This window comes from Semicossyphus pulcher, unplaced genomic scaffold (genome assembly GCF_022749685.1).
Source record: "Semicossyphus pulcher isolate SPU_LCO1_2020_fin unplaced genomic scaffold, fSemPul1.0.p SCAF_28, whole genome shotgun sequence".
Lineage (NCBI taxonomy): Eukaryota > Metazoa > Chordata > Actinopteri > Labriformes > Labridae > Semicossyphus > Semicossyphus pulcher.
In genome coordinates this window covers 5,966,312-5,987,500 of record NW_027211702.1, presented here as the reverse complement: position 1 = coordinate 5,987,500, position 21,189 = coordinate 5,966,312, and the positions used below count along the sequence as shown (strand labels likewise).

Sequence of the window (21,189 nt, the reverse complement as noted above, 5' to 3'; positions counted from 1 at the left end):
GAAAGTTTGACAGGTGTGTCAACAGATTCTAAGGGGCGGGGCTTAGCATGCTGTCAACACCTTAGCCGTTAGCACTTTATCTGTGTACTACTAAAAAGTCTTTGAGCTACTGTTACTGTATGCTGTATTAATTATTAGTGTGTCACTATTAGAACTTGTAGTGTGTACCATAAGACTCCTGCACAGTAATAATAATACTTATAATACAACTTTAACCTTTAGGAAATACAGGAATAATCACACTGCAGCATCTTCATCTTTCTGGATCGCTCCCCCCCTCCTCCACCTCCTCCCCCTCCCCTCCCTGTTGTATTGAAGCCCCATTCTGCTGCAGAGCTAAATGCTGAACGACATGGTGGGGAGCAATAATTCAGTAATTCAGTAATTGGCTAATTCCTGGTCGGCTTGTATCGGTGATTTAACAGCGGCAGAGAGACGAGGGGAAGCTTCAGAGGAGTCATTGAATTAGCAGACACAGCGGGAGGGGGGAGGGGGGTGGGGGGGGGCAATCACTGCTGGCAGAACACACAGAGAGGCAGATGTAATGAGCCAGAGATTCAGAAGCTGCTAATGTGGAAGAAAAGATCAAATTCAAAGTCAAAGCAACACAAATTAAACAAAAAAAATAGACAAACTTCGACTCTCTGGTGCCTTCGGTTCGAGGTTTTAATACAAACTTTTTCAAAGCAGCAGAACTTTATTTAAAATTCTCATTGAGTTTCCAAAGATGCCAAAAATGTGTCTGAGTGAATTTTGCTTCTGAAATGTTTCTGAGGATCGGCACGAGGCTCCAGAAAAAACGTCCGTTTGATGGATGATGCAGCAAAAAAACATTTCAGTCTGAGTAAACCGTAAACACGAGCTGCAGCGGAACAACATGATGCATGTGTCACATGACAGGTGATGCTGACAGAGGCAGAGAATCAGAATCCTTTATAACCTTCATTAGCTTTAATTTAACAGCACCTTTACTGTAAGCCTCATGAAACCAGCTTCTAGGAGCAAATACGTTTTAATAAACCCACCAAACAGAAACACAAAGGCCCCTTAATGAGATCCCCCAGAGACCGTGCAGCGATTCAAGGGGCTCTAAAAAATTAACAGGTTCAGAAAGTTGTTTGGAAGTGCTCCAGTAGATTCCTTCAGCTGGCAGCAGCGTAACAGGCCACACTGGCTGCGACTTAATCATTGGAGGAAAGTTCTCCTGATCAAAGAACGTCCACTAAAAGTTCTTGTTGTTTCCTCTGACAGGCTCAGATTGTTGTTCTAAGTGTGTGACACATTACAGAAAGGATCTCTACAGAGATAGACCTTTGTGTTACAGAGGAAGATGATTTTTTTGACGTTACATCGCTCTCTGCAAAGCCACCAAACTCCATTGACAAAAACAGTAATTTAGTTTGCAGGAAATGTGAGTTGCCGGTCTCCTGCTGCCTCGACGGGTGAGTTTGTTTGTGTTGAATCAGAGCACACTAACACTCCAGAGTCGAGGCAGTGGTAGACAAACAACTCCCTCGTACTGTGGGGTAAAGTTCCAGGTTTTTTCATGGAGTCTTTTTTTAGTGGACGCTCTTTGATCGGGCTAATTTGCTAATTTAATTTTTATATATCTGATCAATAGACCATGATGCCACAGCAGCCTGTTAATCTACTGGAGCAATTCAAAGCGTTTATACCTTTTATTTATTCTGACATAGAAATATGCAAGAATAGGGCTGGGGTTTAAAATTGCTGTAATTACACTTCACACTGATCAGCTAAGTGCTTCCAAGTCTTGTGCACAGCCTGACACTTTAATGAGACAGGGAGCTCGTTTCAGAGTAACTTCAGCTTCATTATCACAGAGGACAAAACTCTGCAGAGGTCAATTCACTGAGACACGGTTACACCTGCGCGGAGGAAGGATTAAACATCAGAGAGAGAGAGAGAGAGAGAGAGAGAGACAGGCAGAGAGAGAGAGAGAGAGACAGGTGTATTTAACTTTGAATCTAACTGCAAATTAGAACACATTTTAAACTTTGGACTTTGACTAGTTAGCAGTAATTTTCCTGCTAAGATTGTTAGCTTTAAATAACCTTTACTGTTTGAAGACAGACAACTATATACAGTATTTAACAACAGTGAACCAAAGAGCCAATAATTCATAATAATTGAATTGTGTCACAAAAACAACAAAAATCAGACGCGTGTTTATCAGATTTTGCTACAAAGACAATTTTTGATTCAAACTATTTTGAATATAAAAACATGACGTTATAAATATTTGTCACTATTCGTTTGTGTGAAACGCTCATTTTTAAATGGTGGCGTATTAGAGCCATGGTAAACAAACAGAGTCACACTCGGAGGACAAAACTGGAAAAGTCCAAAATTAGAGTGCTAAATTTGACAGAAAAAAAATGGGCACATTCGTGATACAATAATTCTTCATTGATCCCCAGAGGGGAAATTCTGTTGTTGCAACAGCACAGAGACAAAGTCACAAGAAGGCAAAGAGAAATAAGAATAGATCAAATAAATAAAATAAACATGTATGGGACATGTGTGGGTAACAGCAGCAGCATTAAGCAGTATGAAATAACACAGTACCTCTATAGAACATTCTCAGACATTAAAGTCACTAATTTTCCAGATAAAACTCAAAGATTTTCTCTTGCCTCGGATCCTTGAGCTGGTTATCTTGACGCTCTAATCAATAAATGAATCATTACCTGACTACTTCATTAGTGTAACTACAGGTTACCTGATGAAGTCATCTTCTATAGTGTTGCACCTCCTCACTCACGTGTGCTTGTGGTGTTCCCTGTTTACAGGCAGATTCCAATAAACACTGTTTTCATAGTCTTTGTTTCTCTCAGATTTATATAACTTTATATTATTTTTCACAAATTTGCTAGTCTTTTTTTTTTTCAAAATTTGACCGTTTTTTTCTGTCAAATGTACCCGTTAATCTCAGAATTCAAGTTTTTTCTCAGAATATTACCGGCTCGGTCTGAATGTAAGACGACCCCTCTTTTCAAGACAAAAGGCCTTAAAAACTTGTTTTTGAAAAGAAAAACATTTTATCTTACCTAAAATCATGTTTTTTAATATTTTCAAGATGAAATTGTCACATTAAAATTAAATAAAATGACTTTCAAAATGTCAATAAATCATTAACTACTCAGTCCTGAGACAGCTGGATGTCAGCTCTGATCACAGGCAGACCTTCATTCTGTTGTTCAGTAACACACACACACACTCTCCTGCCAGTCTCCTGTTAGCGGTCGCTTTGAGGACCACGGTGCGATTTTCTCTGTTAGCATCCATTAGCTAAGACTGTTAGCATTTTTAAGACACAGCGGTACGGTGGCCCGATGCGGGCGTTTTTTCCTGCTGAGAGCGGAGGAAGACGGGGCAATTGCCGTCTAATGTTGTGAAATCGGCCTTTAAAAGTCGAGACCCCCAATATAAGACGATCCCACTTCTTCAGATGTACGTCAATTAAAAAAAAACTCATCTTTTATTCAGACCAATACCGTACTCTTCTTCTCTGGCCCTAATACAGCGTCATATTGTGTTTTGAGAGTCTCTCCCACAGAAGGAAACCGTCCCTGTATTCATGTTTTTCTCAGGTTATGTAAGTTTTTAATTTGTGCTTTAGATGTTATAGTTTTCTTTGAGATCGATTTGAGCAGGATTATGTAAAAACGACCTTCTGCACTCGCCCGAGGGAAGTCTGTTTCATATTGGGAAAATTAATTTGACGGGATAATTATTAGAGACCAATCAGGAAAGATATGAGACATGAAAAGGCCCCTGTGTTTCTATTTTAGGAGCCTTAAGATGAAATATTTACCGCAGAGAAAGAGCGCAGTCAGGAGGAGACGCCGGTGCTCCTCTGAGAAAACAACAAATAAAAAGATAATTAAACACATCGCTGCTCCTCTTCTTCAAAGTCTACTTCAGAAGAACAGAGAGATTTGTTCCCTCTCCACACAGACATTACACGTGTTGTTTCGGTGTTTCTAAACACAACACTGAAGCTTCATTCAGCCTCCGTGAGACACTTCAGGCTGCTGCTGCTCAAAACAGAAGCACATCTCTCCTCATTTAAAACCACTCAGAGGAGGAGAGAACAACATGGAGGTGTTATTTCACTGCAGCTTCCATCACTGCAGGATGGAGATGAGGGTTGTGCTGAAATATGTCAGGTGATGGAGAGGTGATAGGTGAGCTGTGCTAATGGAAAGATGAGTGGAGGTAGATGATGATACCTGTGCTGATGAAAATAAGAGGACACGGTCTCCGTCATAAACCCTCCTGGTTGTTCTGTTTTCTTTCCTCTGGAAAAACGGGACATTGTTACGTTTTACATTTAAATCGTGCAGAACGTGAATTACAAATCACAGACGAGTGTTTGCTCATCATTCCGACCAGCACTCAACTTTGGTTTCCTTATTTCTTCATCCTTAACAACACGATCAAAAGTGATCATACAGTGTGAAACCTGACTGATCTTTCCTTCACCCTGAGAAGTTTCTGAATTAAACAAACTTTGACCAGAGAAATGTCGTTCTTCTGTACAGTGGTCATTTTGGCAGCTGTTTTAGATTTAGTCTTAGCTTTATAGTTTTAGTCAATAAAAACGTTCTCTCTCTTTAAATGAGCCTCACACAGATTCAATCTGTAAAGCGCCGTCCTTTCATGAATTATTTCCTCACGATGTTCTCCACAGGCAGCATAGATCCTCAGCTGAGGTTCTGTGTAAATGGAAACTTCTGGAACGTAACGTTACGCATGTAAAGACGGAGCGAAGCCGTGCAGTTACAGTAGCACAAACTGCACATTCCTCTCTTGCCTTATTTGCAGCAGCAGTGTCGCAGCTTTCACCGTCATAACTTTTATATATTCATCATCACTTCTCATTTAAAGGAGCAACTGCTGCTGTCAGTCAAAGCTGGTGTTCTCTGTAATCCATAGAAGCAATAAAATTTTAAATTGGCGCCACAGCTGTGGAGGAAGTTGTACAAACAGCTCGTGGTTTCACCCATTCTACATTCCTACAACACCCAGCATGCATTGCACCCCTCCCTTTGAAAGGAACGGCCCAGAGAGAGACGCTGGAGTGAAATCAAGGACATTGATCGCTGCAGGCAAAGGCTCAGAGCGTTTGATATACCGGTGGATCATCTAAAAAATCTTCAGGTCTGCAGTCGACATCACAAACCTGACGATTTAGAACGAGACATGACATCGGAGGCGGCGTCCTAGACTGAGGAAGTGTAGTTTAGTGAGCTTCCTGGCCTTCTCCAAAGGGCCCATTGGAGAAGCGGATAGCGTCCTCCAAAGGCACAGAGCCAAACTGCATTTTTTCATACCATAATGACATTAGCTCCCCGTGATAGCATGAAAGGACTGAGGCTGAAAATCATCAAACTGGCCCTGACAGTCTGACTGACGCAGCAGCTGATGATCGCTCCTTTTTGTGCAGAAGAAGCGTCAAGTGACGTGTTAAACGCCTGAAGCAGAGAGCCTGGGTTAACAGGAAGTTCATGCCCACCTTCATGATACCTCGTGCGTGTTGTCAAGCTGCTGCTTTGGGACATCATCACCTGTATGGCTGCGTTGCATTCAGGTGGATCTGCACGCGCTCCTCAACCACTTTAATCAGTTACAGGATGCATTGCTTGTATTTTGACAGGTTAAACGCTCTGTGGGGAGAATATGGATTTTAAATGTCTGACGGCCCAGCGCTAACATATTAGTTTCGTCTCGTTAACAACAACAAAACATTCGTGTCGTCAGAGTTTTTCTTATCAAAGATCTATTTTTAGCTCTCGTATTCGTCATGGAAAAAGTTTGTTGACGAACATTTATCGTCACAATTTTCATTTAACAAAATTAACACTGCTTCCATGAAAGAAAAGTCTCCAACTATTGTTCCTCTGACTTCTGCACTTCCTCTTCGGTCCCTCCAACTTTCTCTTTCCCCTGCTATCGTCCTCTTTTGTCCTCGTTCCTTAAGTCTTCTTGAGTTTCTCTCGGCTCTTCGTCATGTTTCTCCCTCTTGTATCAGCGAGTTTTGAACTCACAGTGCCTCTACATGTAATTACCGACCGTCTTCTCCCGCCCGTGTTCACTCTGATCCCACCGTGTGTAGCTACACGAGGAGATTCATCTGTCGTGTCACATCAGAGGCATGTTACTGTCAGGAGATTTTTTCTTTATTTTCTCCAGCTCCTCCTCCTCTTCTTCCTCCTCTTCTTCCTCCTCTTTCTCTCACATGTTCTCTCTGACAAGATAAAGTAGAATATCTCACCGCCGTCAGACGCCCCAGCGACAAACTCAACAAAGTAAAAGAATAAATCTGCAAACCTGGCAGAACTCCGGGTTCTTTTACGCGTGAGGAAAAAAAGGCACAATTTTAATTGAATTTATTACATTATGCAGCTGGGTTTGAAAGATCCATGAGTCTATCACTGAGCCAATAAAAAGAAACAAGACTTTTTCTGCTTTGATTAAAGAAAAACGCAGCAGAAAAACAGACAAACTTTGCTGCTGCATGTCTGCTCCCATCCACAGCGCCGTTTAAAAGGACCGCGGGTCATAAAACATACAGCAGAAGATTCATGCAGACTTTATTTCCTGACAAAAACACATTGTTAGTGCCGCGGCCTTCCTGCAGCAGCAGTCATTTACACAATTGTGGCACATTTTCTCGGCATATTACTGCCGACATCAAAGCAGAAACTGAGCGTGAGAAAACACTCAGAGCTTTTAGTTGCAGGATTCTCACACGTTTGAAGTCGTGCTGTTTGTTTTCTCGAGGTGTTCCATGTTTTTTCTCCAAACGAGTGTGCGCTCTGTACAAACGACGCTGTGATTCTCAATAATTGGATGTTTTGTTTTTGTCCTTCTCTCTCTCCGTCCCCATTTTTTCCTCTCAACTCTTTTTCATCCTCCCAATAATTCCTCTTCTTCCTCTTCCTCAGCGATGCCTTCAGACACCTCCACCAACCCTCTCCTCCAGCAGCAGCCTCCACCCCAGCAGCCCGCTCCCCTCCTCCCCGGCTCCTCGGCCTCGTCTGTGGAGCACGTTCCAGGCGTCGGTCCGGTCCCGGGAGCCCCCGCCGCTGTTGGGGGAGCTGCCGCCGCCGAGGACGTCCAGGCTGGGAGCGGGCGGACCATCCCGACAGCGTGCGTGCGGCCCTCACACCCGCTCCGGAGCTTCACCAACCCTCTGCTGCCACCGCCCATGGGGACCATAGACCCCAAAGTGTACACATCCATGTTGCCGCAGTCCAGTGAGTACAGCTGATTAAATCACATTTCTTTAACACAGACTTGATCTTAAAGCTCCTGCGAGGTTTTTTTAGCTGGTTATGAAACAGACTGAAACGATGCCTCCACATGAGCTACAGAAGCAAATGAGATCGACTTCATCGCTGTAGTTACTTTTAATGTCTGTCACCGGGTGGGTGTCAAACGAGGAGATTGACAGCTCCCTGCCAAAATATCCTTTGTTTACTTTTTCCATCGAAGTGAGTGAGTGAGTGATCGATTGACTGTTAGAAGAAAGCAGCAGATTTCAGGACCTACACGTGTACAGGCGGGGTCGGGAGGGTGACTTTAAAAATGTATTCTGATACAGTTACTAATTACCTGTTAAAAAATGTCATCAGTAACCTGATCCAAGTATCACAATTTTTAAGTAACTGATTACTTTCAGTTACTTTAGGATTACTTAAACACTAAATCTGCAAATAAAGACGAGAAAATAAATGTCACTGCTTTTGTAATGTGCGAATGCTGTCAAACCGTCAGGGGTCACGGTGTGCCTAAAACCACCAACAGGTCAAATTTACCTGCTATTAGAATGTATTGAAGGTTCATTTATTTACAACACAAAGTTGTATAATGAAATGCTAGCTGTGGTGTCTTTATGCAGCTTACAAAATGACAACATGACAATGAAATATAAATATAACAATAAACTTTATTTGCACAGCACTTTGTGAACAAGCTGCTTCACAGAAAACAAACCAAACAGCATCCAGAGAGCTCCCACCGTCACACTCACCTTCACTCGAGGCACTGAGCGGATCTAAGGCCTGGTTTACATTCATGCATCTCTTCCTCTTATCCAGGTTGAATTAGAGTTTATGACAACTTGATGACACACAGTGGGAGAAAAAAGGCGTTGCTATAGCAACATACAATGTATCAATCTAGATGCGCAAAGTGAATAGCGCGAAAATGGGCATATGGGTACATTTGACCCGCTGGTGGTTATACTGTAGGTATAAATGGCCATTTTTAAAATCTGGCTTTATGATGACATTTTTTTTTTTAAAAAGGGGGCGCTACTGAACACAATTTGAGGAAAAGTCAAAGACTGGGGGGCTGGAATATTTCCTGGGAAAAAAAGTTACATACAATCAAAAGACAGCTGCGGGTAAATTTTACCTGTTGGCGGTTCTAGTGTTGAATTAATAGCGGTAATTATGCTCATTTAAATGTTGTTGTTTAATGTCTGCTGTTCACATGACTTCACCCTGTCGTAAACTTCTTCCAGTCTGGAGCTCGTGTTTTTACCCACACCGTCCCGTCTGTGACTTGTGTGTCGTGAAGTGTGGTAACGTGTGCGCGCAGGCGCATGCTGTTATCAGAGACGGTCAGACGGACGGTTTAGAAATGAGACTCCAGATGTTACAGAGCATCTTTGGTGTTTTATCGTCTTCATTTTAAGTGTGTTTTAAAATTGTAATCCTGCTAGTAATCCCCATTTTTAATAAATGTATCTGTAATCTAATTAGTATCCTAATTACATAACGCCGTCACTTGCTGCTTACCTTGCCTTGTGACAGACTCCAGTTATGTGCAAAGCGTGCGGAGGCAGAGCGCCTGCAGATACACAGACAGGTCATCATGTCGTCTCAGGCAGCACATCCAGGGTTGAGCCTGGGCTGATATTTGGGACCTGTGTGGAATACCCAACTGGGTAAGAGCTGGCTTTGTCCTCAGTTTCTATGCAGGCAGCACGGCCTCTTTTGTTGCCCATGTGGGCCCCACCACTGACCCGCCTCAGAGCACAGCTAAAGCCCACCTAACCCGAGTGAGGCCCATGGAGGCCTTATATGAACATGTTGGCTCCCCTGCGGGCTGAATAGAAAGATTAGACAGGTTTGTTTCAGTCCTGAAGCAGCCACAGGTGCCTGTTTTATCCTCCAGAGCTGTAATGAATAGATTTCTGTCAGGACCAAAAGAGACTTTTAACAAACATAATAAAAAATGCTCCTAAATTAAATTGCCTTCCCTCGCTTTAAGTCCTGAGACACTTATGTTCAGATGATTATGATGATTCAAAATGCGCTCTAACCATTTTAACCTATTAAGATGTTTGTGCGATATATACAAACACTCAGGTTTGATAAATAATTCATCACAAATGACGACAAAACAATATCTTTGAATAATGAATGTCTGTGGTTCCACTCTGCGGCTCGTCCTGCACGCTGCTGGTTTTTTTGTCAGATTCCAGCGACTCTTTGTTTAAGCCGGATTCTCTCCGCTGAGCCGCTGCACTGTGTGATATTTTATTCAGGCAAGCTAAATGTGTTAGCCTCAGGCTGCAGCACTGTGTGTGTGTGTGTGTGTGTGTGTGTGTGTGTGTGTGTGTGTGTGTGTGTGTGTGTGTGTGTGTGTGTGTGTGCGTGTGTGCGTGTGTGTGCGCACATTCATAGAAAAACATACTGTAACCGGTCTTGACATTAGCCAGAGGGTTGGATCTGATCTGGACTGACCTCCCTCTGTTTTCTCTGTCTTTATGTTACCTGTCAGTCCACTGTATGTACACCTCTCTCTCTCTCTTTCTCTCTCTCTCTCTCTCTCTCTCTCTCCTCAGTTGTCTTCTGTCTATTTTCAGCCATGCTCGAGGGCTCTAGTGATCACAACCTCAGCCTGTATGCCGTGGATTGCATTGAAATTTTGTCCGAGCACCCTCTGTGCCATGAAGATAAAAATGATTGCGTCTTTTTTTACAGATGTGCGCCTGCTCGTAAAATAGTAACATAAACATGAGTTTTACTCTCATTCATTCTCTTCTCACCTGTATTCACGTGCTTCCATAAATCCCAACATGCGGTGTCTTCGGTAGGTGTTGCTCTGCGATGAACCTCCAGAACAGGAGCTGTGCTGCAGGGATGAAGACAGTTCTTCTGAAAGATATTCCCTCGTTCCCTCTCTGTCTTCTTCACTTTCTTCTTTCTTTCTTTTTGCTTCTTATTCCTCTTTTTTTTTATGTTTCCATCCCTCTTTCCTCTCCCTCTGGGGCTCACCCTGTCATTCCCTGTGATCGCCTGCAGCGGTGTGAACAGAAACTAAACACTCGTCTACAGCTCATTTGATCCCTGGACTGTGTGTGTGTGTGTGTGTGTGTGTGTGTGTGTGTGTGTGTGTGTGTGTACAGTTCCATTATGGGTCTGTTTACACGCCCAGGTGGCCTCAGATTAACATTGATTTTCGTCTCCTGGAAACCTTTCGCTCAGAAATAGCGAGCCGGAGGCGACGCTCGTCTCGACTTCCAGAGACTCCACGCTCACCCTGTGACCCCGCCCCCGCCCCCGCCCCTGCTCCCCCAACACAGTGCCTCAGAGCTGGGCAACGATACCTCCATCAAACCCCCCCTTCGCCTCCATCTCTCTATAAAGGAGAGAAAAACAGAGTTGTGAGCGATGGTGTTTGATGTTCATCGCTGGTCTTGTTTGTGTGTAATGACTCCCCAGGTGAAAAGAATGAGATGTTTTCATGGTTTAATTGGATTGTTGTGGTGAAAGAGAGAAGGAGAGAGAGAGAGCGACCTGAACGGGCGGGAGATTGATGCTCGCCACTTAATACATTTGTAAGATGGAGAGAAAGCAGCACGGGAACGAGGTATGCCTGATACGAGTCATTCCTCTGATGTACCTGATGTTAGGTCAGCCGGTGAAAGAGTCCCATAAAGATTTTATACAATATTGACTAAAACATTGAACGTCAAAATGAATGTTTTTTATGGTTGAGGCAATTCAAAGTACTCGAAGAAACAGAACCAGAGGCAACAAAGTTATTCAAGTAAACCCAAAGACTGTATGGAAGAATTGGACGTAGCCACTGTGACGACTTGTGGACGACTGTTTTTGAGGCTTTGCGTTTGGCGTTTTGAGCGTCATCATGTTGTTTTTTTGCAGCCAGAAGTGACCATATTTAGGGTTTAGCTCAGTCGGGAGAGCAGGTGCCCCATTTTCAGAGGCTACAGCTCCCAATGCAGCGGCCGCAGGCTCGACTCCCGCCTACGTCATCCCCTCTCTCTTCTACCCATATTATCTTTTCTTTGTTTGTTCAGCCATAGTAGATTACTGTTTACTCGCAACACTTACAGAGAGCGGAAAAGCAGCCGCTTAGCTCCGCCTACCCTCTCTGGCAGACCAACCACTGCTGGCTGATGGAAAACGCGTCACTAACTGGGCACCACTGATAGATGGAGACTTAACAGACATTTATTTAAATAAAAATCTTTTATTTCAATTTATTTTAAGGCAAAATGGCCAAAAAAAAATCTTGAAAAGAAGCGACCATATTTGGACGGGAGGAAGGAGCTGGTATGGAGCGAGGGGTTAACAGAACATTTGTGCTAGCTACGTTAGCAAGCCGCATCTGTAATTCACGTAACACTGACATTTATTGGGACGCTAAATTCTGGCTAGTAAAAAACAGGCTTCACCTTGTCAGTCACAGGTAGCCCCGCCCTAAACCCTCCCCTGCTTTCTGCTCTGTGTGACTCTAAATGGGAGCATCAGTGACTAAATGAACATCATGCTGTGTTGAAGGAGACTTGAAACTAGAGATTGAGACCATAAACTCATTAGGAAAATGTTAACTGAGAGAAGGAGGACCACTTTCTCATAGACTTCTTTTTGCAGTCGCCCCCTGCAGGTCATTAGAAAGAATGAACGTTTAAGACACTTCACCTTTTAGACCCGGAAGCAACATCCATCCAAACAGTCTCTGTCTATGTCACCTTGATGGTGTCAACAGGGAAGTTTCAAAGCTGGCAAAACAGACCCACATTTCTCCTTAATACTTGGAAGATGAGTATTAAGAGAAGACATGAGGGGTGCAGTGTTTCTCCTGCCTCACATCTCTTTCCCTGCTGCTTAGATTTGGACCGTTCCTTTTTAATCCCTCGTGTGAGTCAACAATTTTATGTAACTGAGAAGATCAAATCACTCGTTGACGCCTTTAATGCTTAAACCGATGCAGGCTATTATGTTTACCCCTGAAAGCACATTACTAAAATAAACACAATGTTATGTAGAGAGCACGTCAGACCTCCTGTTTTAACCTAATCACCATCCAAGTAGAGCAAATCAAACCACGACTGTGTTTCTGCGACGGTAACAGACGAGTTCTCTTCCTGAGGTTGAGCCGGAGCAAAGAGGTTTTTCTTCTCCAGCCACAGAAACTTCCTCCCTTCTCTCCCTCATTTCATATCAATTTTTAAACGCCGACCTTCCTCTCTCTATTTCACTGTGGTCTCTGAAGCCCGTCTGCCGAGTAAAGTGTGATGGTGGGCAGTTACTCACCTAAATTGGCCTGGATGTGCGCTTTAATGCTGGAAGCTGTAATGGGATTGTCTGACTCAATGTCTGATAGTGAGAAAAGACATTTCAGCCACAGCTGGGGGCGACACGGAGGCAGCTGCGATGGATGTTTTAAAGCTTATGCCTTCATCTTGCCTCGTAGGGACGCATGTTATTACCAATGAAAAGCTTTACGATAGCTTGGAATGGTTATGTGTAGCATTTCGACAAGCAGGTAGGAAAGAGGCAGAGATTTTTTTCTTATTTTCTAGAGGCTTCCATGTTCATTAGGATAAAAACGCCTTCCTGGTTTGTCCTCAGGAAAGGTCAGGAGGTCACCGAAATCATTAGGATTGTAACAGCGTACACTTGAGCAAAATAACACAAGCTGAAACTCAAAAGCACGTCAGATAAAGCACCCGTCTCATCATTAAATCATTGAGCCGAGGACGGGCTGAGCAGAGCAGCAGGTAAATATGTGTGAGAGCTCTGATCTTAAACTCCTGTGACCTGTTGAAACCCTCCTCATGTCAAAGAGTGAGACGGGAGATAAAGCAAAAAAAAATCATATTTCAGAAGACTTTGAAGCCTCAGGTGTGAAGTGAAGATGGAGCGGTGGAGGGGAGTTTGTCCTCAATCTGCTCTTTGATCAGTCAGAGCCTTAAAAATTTTAACAAGATGGTGAAATGATCAGGATGTTGGCTGAAACCCAAACACACCTACCGTGCAGACTTTAAACTTTCGTTACACCGTCAAAAAGCAAAGTTCAGTCGTTCTTGTCCCGTTTTGATGGAGGCCGTCCACCAGCCATCAATCCACTGATCCGGGGCACCAATGGCAGCTGGATGAGCTCCTCAGCAACGTTTTCCAGACCTTTCTGGGGCTTTCCCAGGCCAGGTGATGCATGTAATCCCTCCAGCATGTTCTGGGTTGAGCCCGGGGTCTCCCACCGTTTGGACACACTCGAGGAGATGAGATGCTGAAGGCTCTGGACATTGTTGGGCCGTCTTGAGGTCAGGGACGGTGCCTGTGGAATGGCAGACCGAGGTGGTGGTTACCATTTTTAAAAAAGGGGGGCCAGAGGGTGTTTCCCAAACTATCGGGGTATCTCACTTCTCAGCCTTCCGGTAAAGTTTATTCCAGGGTGTTGGACAGGCTCCGGCTGATCGCCGAACCTCAGATACAGGTGACCAACAGTGGACCAACTCTTTACCCTTGCGGTGCTGCTTGGGGGGGGGCATGGGAGTTTTGCTCATCCAATCTACATGTGTTTTGTGGACTTGGAGAAGACCTACGATCGTGTCCCTTGGGGGGTTCTGTGGGAGGCACTGCAGGAAAATGGAGTACCGGGAACGTTGCAACGTCCTATCCGGTCCCTGCATAACCAAAGTGAGCGCTGTGTCCACATCCTCGGCACAAAGTCAGACATGTTCCCGGTGCATGTTGGCTTCTGCCAGGGTTGTCCCTTGTCACAGATTCTTCATGGTCAATGCGCAGACGGGGGGGAGCAGGGTCTCCAGTTTGGGGGCCTCAGAATTCCATCTCTGCTTTTCACAGATGATGTTCTGCTGGCTTCATCAAGCTGGAACCTCCAGCAGGCATTGGTGGGAGGTCCCAAGTTGCTAATTGGACTGTAAACAATGCCGCGCATGGAAAAGGAAGTCTTGGCTGGAAGTCGTTTATCACTAACTGCTGGCTGCAGTGGAAATGCAGGGAAGTTGGCCGTCGTTCCCGGAGGCACATATCATCGTCAGATGACAGCCGATGGGTTCAGAGATTGGTCCAAGAGAGAAGCAAAATTTCCTGGCAATTAGATCACATAGAGAGTCAATGAGAAGGCAGAAATCTGAGATAATCTGCACTACTGTTTTTAAAGCTTCAGCACTGAGCAGCGCAGGAGCAACAGGGAGGCTGTTTTGTTTCTGAGTCACAAAATGACCCTTCAGTTTTTACCAAGAGCCAAAACCACCGCAGAGGTCTCCTCCTCTCCAAACAAACAAACACACCCTGTGATTACAAACACTGTAAAACACTGGAGAGACAGGTTCACTGTGCTTTTCTTGCAGGGCCTGGAGGGCTGAGAGCTGAATAATAATAGTCAAAGCATTAATTCATTTGTTATAAGCTTGATTTTAAGAGACACAATGTTGACACGTCTTATTTTTGGGACTTGAGATTTTGGACTCAGAGCTACTTTCCAAAAGTGAACCAAACTCTAACCTCTTCACCTGCCTGTGCTCCTGTCTTCCTGACACCTTAGCTGAGGTAGACAGGTTCACAGACAGCCAGACTTCAAACAGACAGACAGAAAAAATCAGATAAAACAGGCAGACAAAGAAAAGCCAAACTCCTGTGTGAAGCCGAGGATGAGGATGTTGGCTCTCTCCCTTCAGAGACACGATGTCTCCTCAAAGACACTTTTCATCTTTAACTGTATTTACTTCAAACCTTCCTCAGGATCAATAACCCCGCCCCCTCCATCCTTCCACCCTCACCTCCTACTGCTGTAAATCTCTCCATCTTTGGCGTCGACCCAGAGACAGAGACAGACTCGGCTGATGTGACCCCCGGCGGGCGTTTCACACCTCCACTTCAGCTTGTCTGGTAAATATATCCACCTTTCTGAACAGACGAGACGCTCCTCACCCCGCACCCCCATCCCTCTCTGACAAACCCCCCCGAGGGCGAGCCAGGAACCGTGAAACTCTCCTTTATGGCTCTCTCCACTGTGGATGTGTAACCTTTGCTTCAGCTCTCTGCCGCTGCAGCTCATTGTGTTTTTCCACAAAATGATTTTTTGTGGAGCTCAGTGGAGTTTGGATTCGCTCTGACAGCAGCGTGCTGAGAAGTCATACAAACACATTTGGTTCTGCTCCATTTTGAAATGAAGCTGGCAGGGAATTTCTACACCACATTTACAGGCACACAGAGACACACGAGGTCAGTAATACTGTAAAATATAAAGTGCCACGACTGAGAAATACAGGCTGAAAGGCTGAAGCCTCTCAGACACACAGTGAAGGTCACGATACTCTACAGGTTCTTCTCATTCACTGTTAAGACTACAAAAAGGAAAGCACGATCATTTATATGTGATGTGATACTGGGAGAATTTTGGAGGTCTTACCTGAGTCGGAGGAACATCCCCGTGTGGAACGTCTGCTCCGGATCAAGGTGGGCAGTGAAGGATGGGTCCAACAACAACAAGACCAGGGTTAAAGTCTTGTGTCACACAAAAAGTTAGTCATTTGGATTGTATATATAGATGGACGACGCGTCTCCATCTGCCCGCATTGTACGGAATTGATGCCAAAATAGATAGGCGCTGCCATCTTGCACTGGTGACGTCATTTGGAGCCAGAGTCTGCGCAGGAGAGATCGGCGGGTGGACACTTTTGCTAACCAAATGACACGCTTAACTTATCGAAAGAAAACGGCACAGATCCCGCACGCCGGCGTGTTTAACAGCAGAACAGCTTCTTGTGTCGGTCTGAGGTTAAAGTTCACAGGTATGGAAACTTCAATGACTGTAGTGATTGTTTTAGTTACGTCTCCTCTCGACGTTTGTCCTCCACTCTGCTAATCCGGAACAGATCGGCTGCAGGAGCCGTGTTGGTCAACAGAGCTGTCAATCATCCTTTTTTAAAACTAAACTTGTGAGAAAAACACTTGGACATAAATCAGCATGATAAGAACTAACTATCCTGTTGTGTTTTGATTTTATAGTTTGACTCATGTCCCATCTGTTAACATGGAGGAGGCGGGCTTTATGAGCTGTACTGCAGCCAGTCAGCAGGGGGCGACAGAGAGGGTTTGGCTTCACTTTTAGGAAGCTGTCATGTCGTCCATCTTTTTTTACAGTCTATGATTTTAACAAACACATAACAAAAGTCACCTCAGCAGGTCTGACTGTACTCTGTTATTATTCAGAGACCCAAAATGAATCCACCATGAGCAAGAAAAACGTTTTTAACAGGCAGAAACTTGAGCAGAACCAGACTCATGGTGAACACACATCTGCCTTGACCGAATGGGAAAGTGGGATAAAGACAAACATACACACAGTAACCAAAATAACATATTATACAGATTTATTATACGCTGTGTTTCTTAAACTCAGCCAAGTAATCCCCCCAATAAACAGACGGCTGCTCATTAACAAAGGACTAAAACAGACCTGACAACAGATGCTAATAGGCGCCTTGCAACAGGGGTAAAAAGATGCTACCTTGTGCTTCTATATGCGACAGCATAAGGGCTGTAAAAAGTGACACTCTTTGGAGACCCTTGAATGAGAATGAGTTCTGCATAAATGGCAATAAAGTAAATAAATTGCGCTCGTTGGTTGCAGGATTCTTTCATCTCTTTCACACCTAAAATCTTTCTCTAACTTCAACAAGCTTTTCTCCAGACGAGACGAGTCGACCGAACTGTCGTTTAAGACAAAGGGACCAAGACCAAGGTGTCGTAGCGTGCTATATTTAGTATGCTAGCATGCTGTTAGCAATTATCACAAAGTACAGGTGCTGTCTAACATCCATCATTTAAAGCATCGTGTGTTCTTTGCAATCTAGTCTGGGCTTGATGTTGTCGTGTTGTGCTGCAGTGAAAGTGTGATGCAACCAAATGATATGAAGGTGGAAACACTCGTTTTATATTTAAAGTGATGTTGTCATCAGCGACCTGCAGCTGAGTCTCGACCGTCTCCAGCTGGGACTTTATTTGACTGCTGCTAAAGGAAAGAGAAAGTATCCTGGAAGCTCTCCGATTCTGCCAAATCATAAGTTATCTTTTAAATGATGTTAATAAATATATGTATTGTATGGATGACATGTCTCTGGTAATTTGAGTGTTAACCACAGCACAGAGAGCTTCATCTCTGCAGGAACGACTTGCTGTAATGAAAGTTTTCAGACTTTATCTTCATTATTCTCAGCTGGAATCCTGAAATGGAACATTTTCTTTTTTCATGCTGTTTACAGCGAGGCGGAAAGTATGATTCAACAGTTGGAAATAAATCTTATTCTCAGCAGGAGGCCGTGGAGCAGACAGCGACATCTTTGTTCTTAAGTGAAGACGCTCCTTTCTTGAGAGCGAGGACTCATGATTTAAACAGTTTAGGAACCTTTTTTTTCACTTTTGAAGGACTGATTTTACAACAGACTTCAAGGAAGTTTAGATACTAGATTATATAACATTGTGACCTGTAATTCAACTTTTTAGAAATCAGTCAGGAAGTCTGATTTCTTTTCTCCTTACTTGTAGAAACATGTCGATCTGAGTTTCTTGATTTCTGTCATTTGACTCATGACTGCTTTACATTTGCTTCAATCTCACTCTTTTTGTACCAGTTATATGTCTCCATCTTTCGTGCTCTGGCAGAGGAAAATACTTCATCCCTCCTCCAAAGATTTGATTGGTTGATTGTTTTTGTATCCAGGACACCACCATCGGTGACTCAACAACAACATCGCACCTCTTTGAATCACTGAAAGAAATCACACTTGCGGGTGATATTTCAGTGACTCCAGGCTTGTGTTGCAAAATCTTAAAGGAAACGGGCACTTTTTGATGTATTGGGCCATTTCATGATCAGCTTTGTTGGACAGGAGAACACATAAGAAGTTTAAGATGATCCATGGACTCTCCAGTTGAAAGTTTTCATGATTCAAATCGACTGTTTTGACCTGATTAAAGCCCAACATTGGAAATCTGAGAGAAAATTCCAAAACACTCACCTGGGGCGGCTTTAGCAATCGGAAGGTTGGGGGTTCGATCCCTGGCTGCTGTAGCCGCATGTCGAAGTGTCCTTGGGGACGACACTGAACCCCAAATTGCCCCCAAAGGCGTATCCATCGGGCATGAATGCCGAAAGATTCTGATTGGAGATTGGCACGTAGGCCTTTGTGTGAACGTGTGTGTGAATGGGTGAATTGGATTGAATTATTTTGAGTGTTTTGACCTGGTTAAAGCCAAACATTGGGAGTCTAAACACTTGGGAATATTTTACATTCAGTGTCTTCGCCTTTGACTTTAGCACACAGGATTTAGATTGTAATTATTCATCCATCCAGATGAATTCATGGTGTTTTTGATAAATACCGAGCAGTCAGTTCTATATTCTGTACAGAACCAGCATGTGTATCAGAGTTTGCATATTCTAACAACATCCTTTATCAGTTTAGTGCTTATTACAGTGCTAAGTTTCCCATTAGAACCCCTGCAGTGCTTTTGATTTATCCACATTTTGAACATGAGGCTGTTAGACAAATGTAACTCCATTCTCTGCGTCAACAACTGGATCGGTTTGAAAAGCAAACACAGATTACACATGTTGGGTTGTTGGGTCGTTGTTGGTTCTTTTAGCCTTCTCAGAGTATTAGCGTAAACCTACCCACAACTTTAGTTGTGCCTTTTATTTCCTGTCACCCTGAATACAATCCTAAGTAGTAAATGACATATTGTGGAGGTGCCAAAAACAGGTCATGAGGTGTTTATTTTGACACCTAAGAGCTCTGTTTGATTCCTGTTTCCTTCCTCAGTCAACACCGGTTCCTTTTAACCATGACTCAACCTTTCTCTGAACTGAACCAGACCTCTACAGAAAAAAATCTAAGAATTATTATCGTGATATTTTGAGGACTCGGTGTGTCAAACTCTACCTAAGCGTTGCTTCTTCTCTGTTGGGTTTCTGTGAAATGTACTTTGTACTGTATTTTTCCATTTTGTAAACTGTGGGAAGGAACTGTCACAGGTATGGTAGTGACAGTATAAAGAAAGGAAGTCATTTTCTGTGCTGTGAAGCCTGATGATGTTAAAGGAAGTTTAAGTCTGATTGCTGCATATTCTCTGGTGTAATCCGCAGCTATCGAGGCGTTCCAGGTGTTTTGTTTCTCGAGGAGGAGAATAGATGTTTATTGATCAGGAAGTGAAGCAGTGCAGCGCAGGGAAAAAAGAAGAGGATTGTGGGTAAGAAGCCTGGGGATGTGTTCAGACATCACAAGGCTGTTCAGGGAATCAGACAGGAGATTAAACAACAGTAGACATCCCTTTTTGTCTGCTATTCTTCCTCTTTCACGTTGTTGTTCTGTCCCTTTCTTTAGCTTTGTAAAGACCAATCCTTAAACTCAACTTCCTCCATGGTATTTGTATTGCAGACGTAAAAGTGTTGATTTTATTTATTGATTATTTTCTTGTTTTATCAACCGGTTGATCAATTTGTTGGTGTTTGTTTATTTTGTTGGTCGAGCTTGTGAGCTTGTTTTTTGTCCAGATTTGGGTTGTTTGCATTATTCCAGTTATTTGGTAAAAAGGGAAAACAACAACAAACATTTTTACCGATTTATGAACAAACAGGTGAAAGAAAAGACGAATGGATTCTAAAAGAACAAATAGAGTGGATTGAAAATTGATGGATGGATGGATAGTCGGATGGATGGATGGATGGATAAATGGACGGATGGATGGATGGATGGACAGATGGAAGGATGGATAAAATGTATGGATAGTTGGTTGGATGGACGGATGGATGAATGAATGGATGGATGGGATGGATGAAATGATGGATGGATGGACAGAGGGATGGACGGATGGATGGATGGATGGATGGATGGATGGATGGATGGATGGATGGATGGATGGATGGATTGCTGAACAGATGGATGGATGGATGGACGGACGGACGGACAGATGGATGGATGGATGGATGGATGGATGACTAAACAGATGTAGCGACGGATGGACGGATGGACAGAGTAATGGGTGGCTGAATGGGTGGATGGTCACACAGATGACTGGATGCTTCAGGCCTCAGATCGGTTTCCTGCTAGTGGTTCACTTAGCTGCATGTGAACGTGTCATGTAGATCGATCAATAGCAGAGATGTGTCATCAGATCAAACTTCCTGTCAGCGCTCACATTGAAGTCAATACCTAAAAGTAGGTCCCCGGAAAGTTTGTGACCACAGATTGACCTGATGATCCTAAAATAAAGAGTCCCAGTTTAAAGGCAGGGAACAACATCTGTTAACCACTCTGTCTCAACATTCATCTCCACACTGAGTCTGTAAAAGAGGACTTCTCTTTGGTTCATCTTTCTACCACAAAACTATAGATCACAGGCTGTTTTCTCCTCAACACTCCTGAAACTGTTGCTTGGACTCTCCTCTGTGCCTCTAAGACCATGCTAAACATGATCACTCCCTGTTCTGTCCTCTGGCTAAAGAGCTTCATCAAACCAGAATCATACATGAGGACACCAAATGAAAAAAGAAAGAATCGGATTATTTTAGCGTCTAAACCTTTAATATGTTTTGTAACCAGAACTCTTTCTGTCCCGTTCAGGTGCCAGCCTTCCGAAGCCCCAGGTGAAGACGGCGTCTCTGGGTCAGGCGAGTAAGGCTCGCTCGCCTCTGCTGCCCGTCTCAGTCCCGACAGCGCCGGACTTACCGGAGGAGGGAGCAACGAAACCCGCCGAGGATTCAGCTGCTAACGTAAGTCGTGCGTGAGGGCTATGTTCAGGGTTCAGAGAGCTACACTAAAAGTTTATTGCTATGCTGCAGGTGGTACATGTCAAATATTTACACCTT

General features: G+C 43.8%; 1 protein-coding gene across 1 annotated transcript in view; it reads left to right on the top strand.

Moving 5' to 3' along the window:
• dcc (DCC netrin 1 receptor) overlaps positions 1 to 21,189 on the top strand; it is a 291,775-nt gene that overhangs the window by 259,834 nt on the left and 10,752 nt on the right. The window contains exons 27-28 of the mRNA XM_069677215.1: positions 6,975 to 7,286; positions 20,945 to 21,093. Of these exons, the coding sequence (XP_069533316.1) occupies positions 6,975 to 7,286; positions 20,945 to 21,093 (461 nt within the window). The remainder of the gene's footprint in view (positions 1 to 6,974; positions 7,287 to 20,944; positions 21,094 to 21,189) is intronic.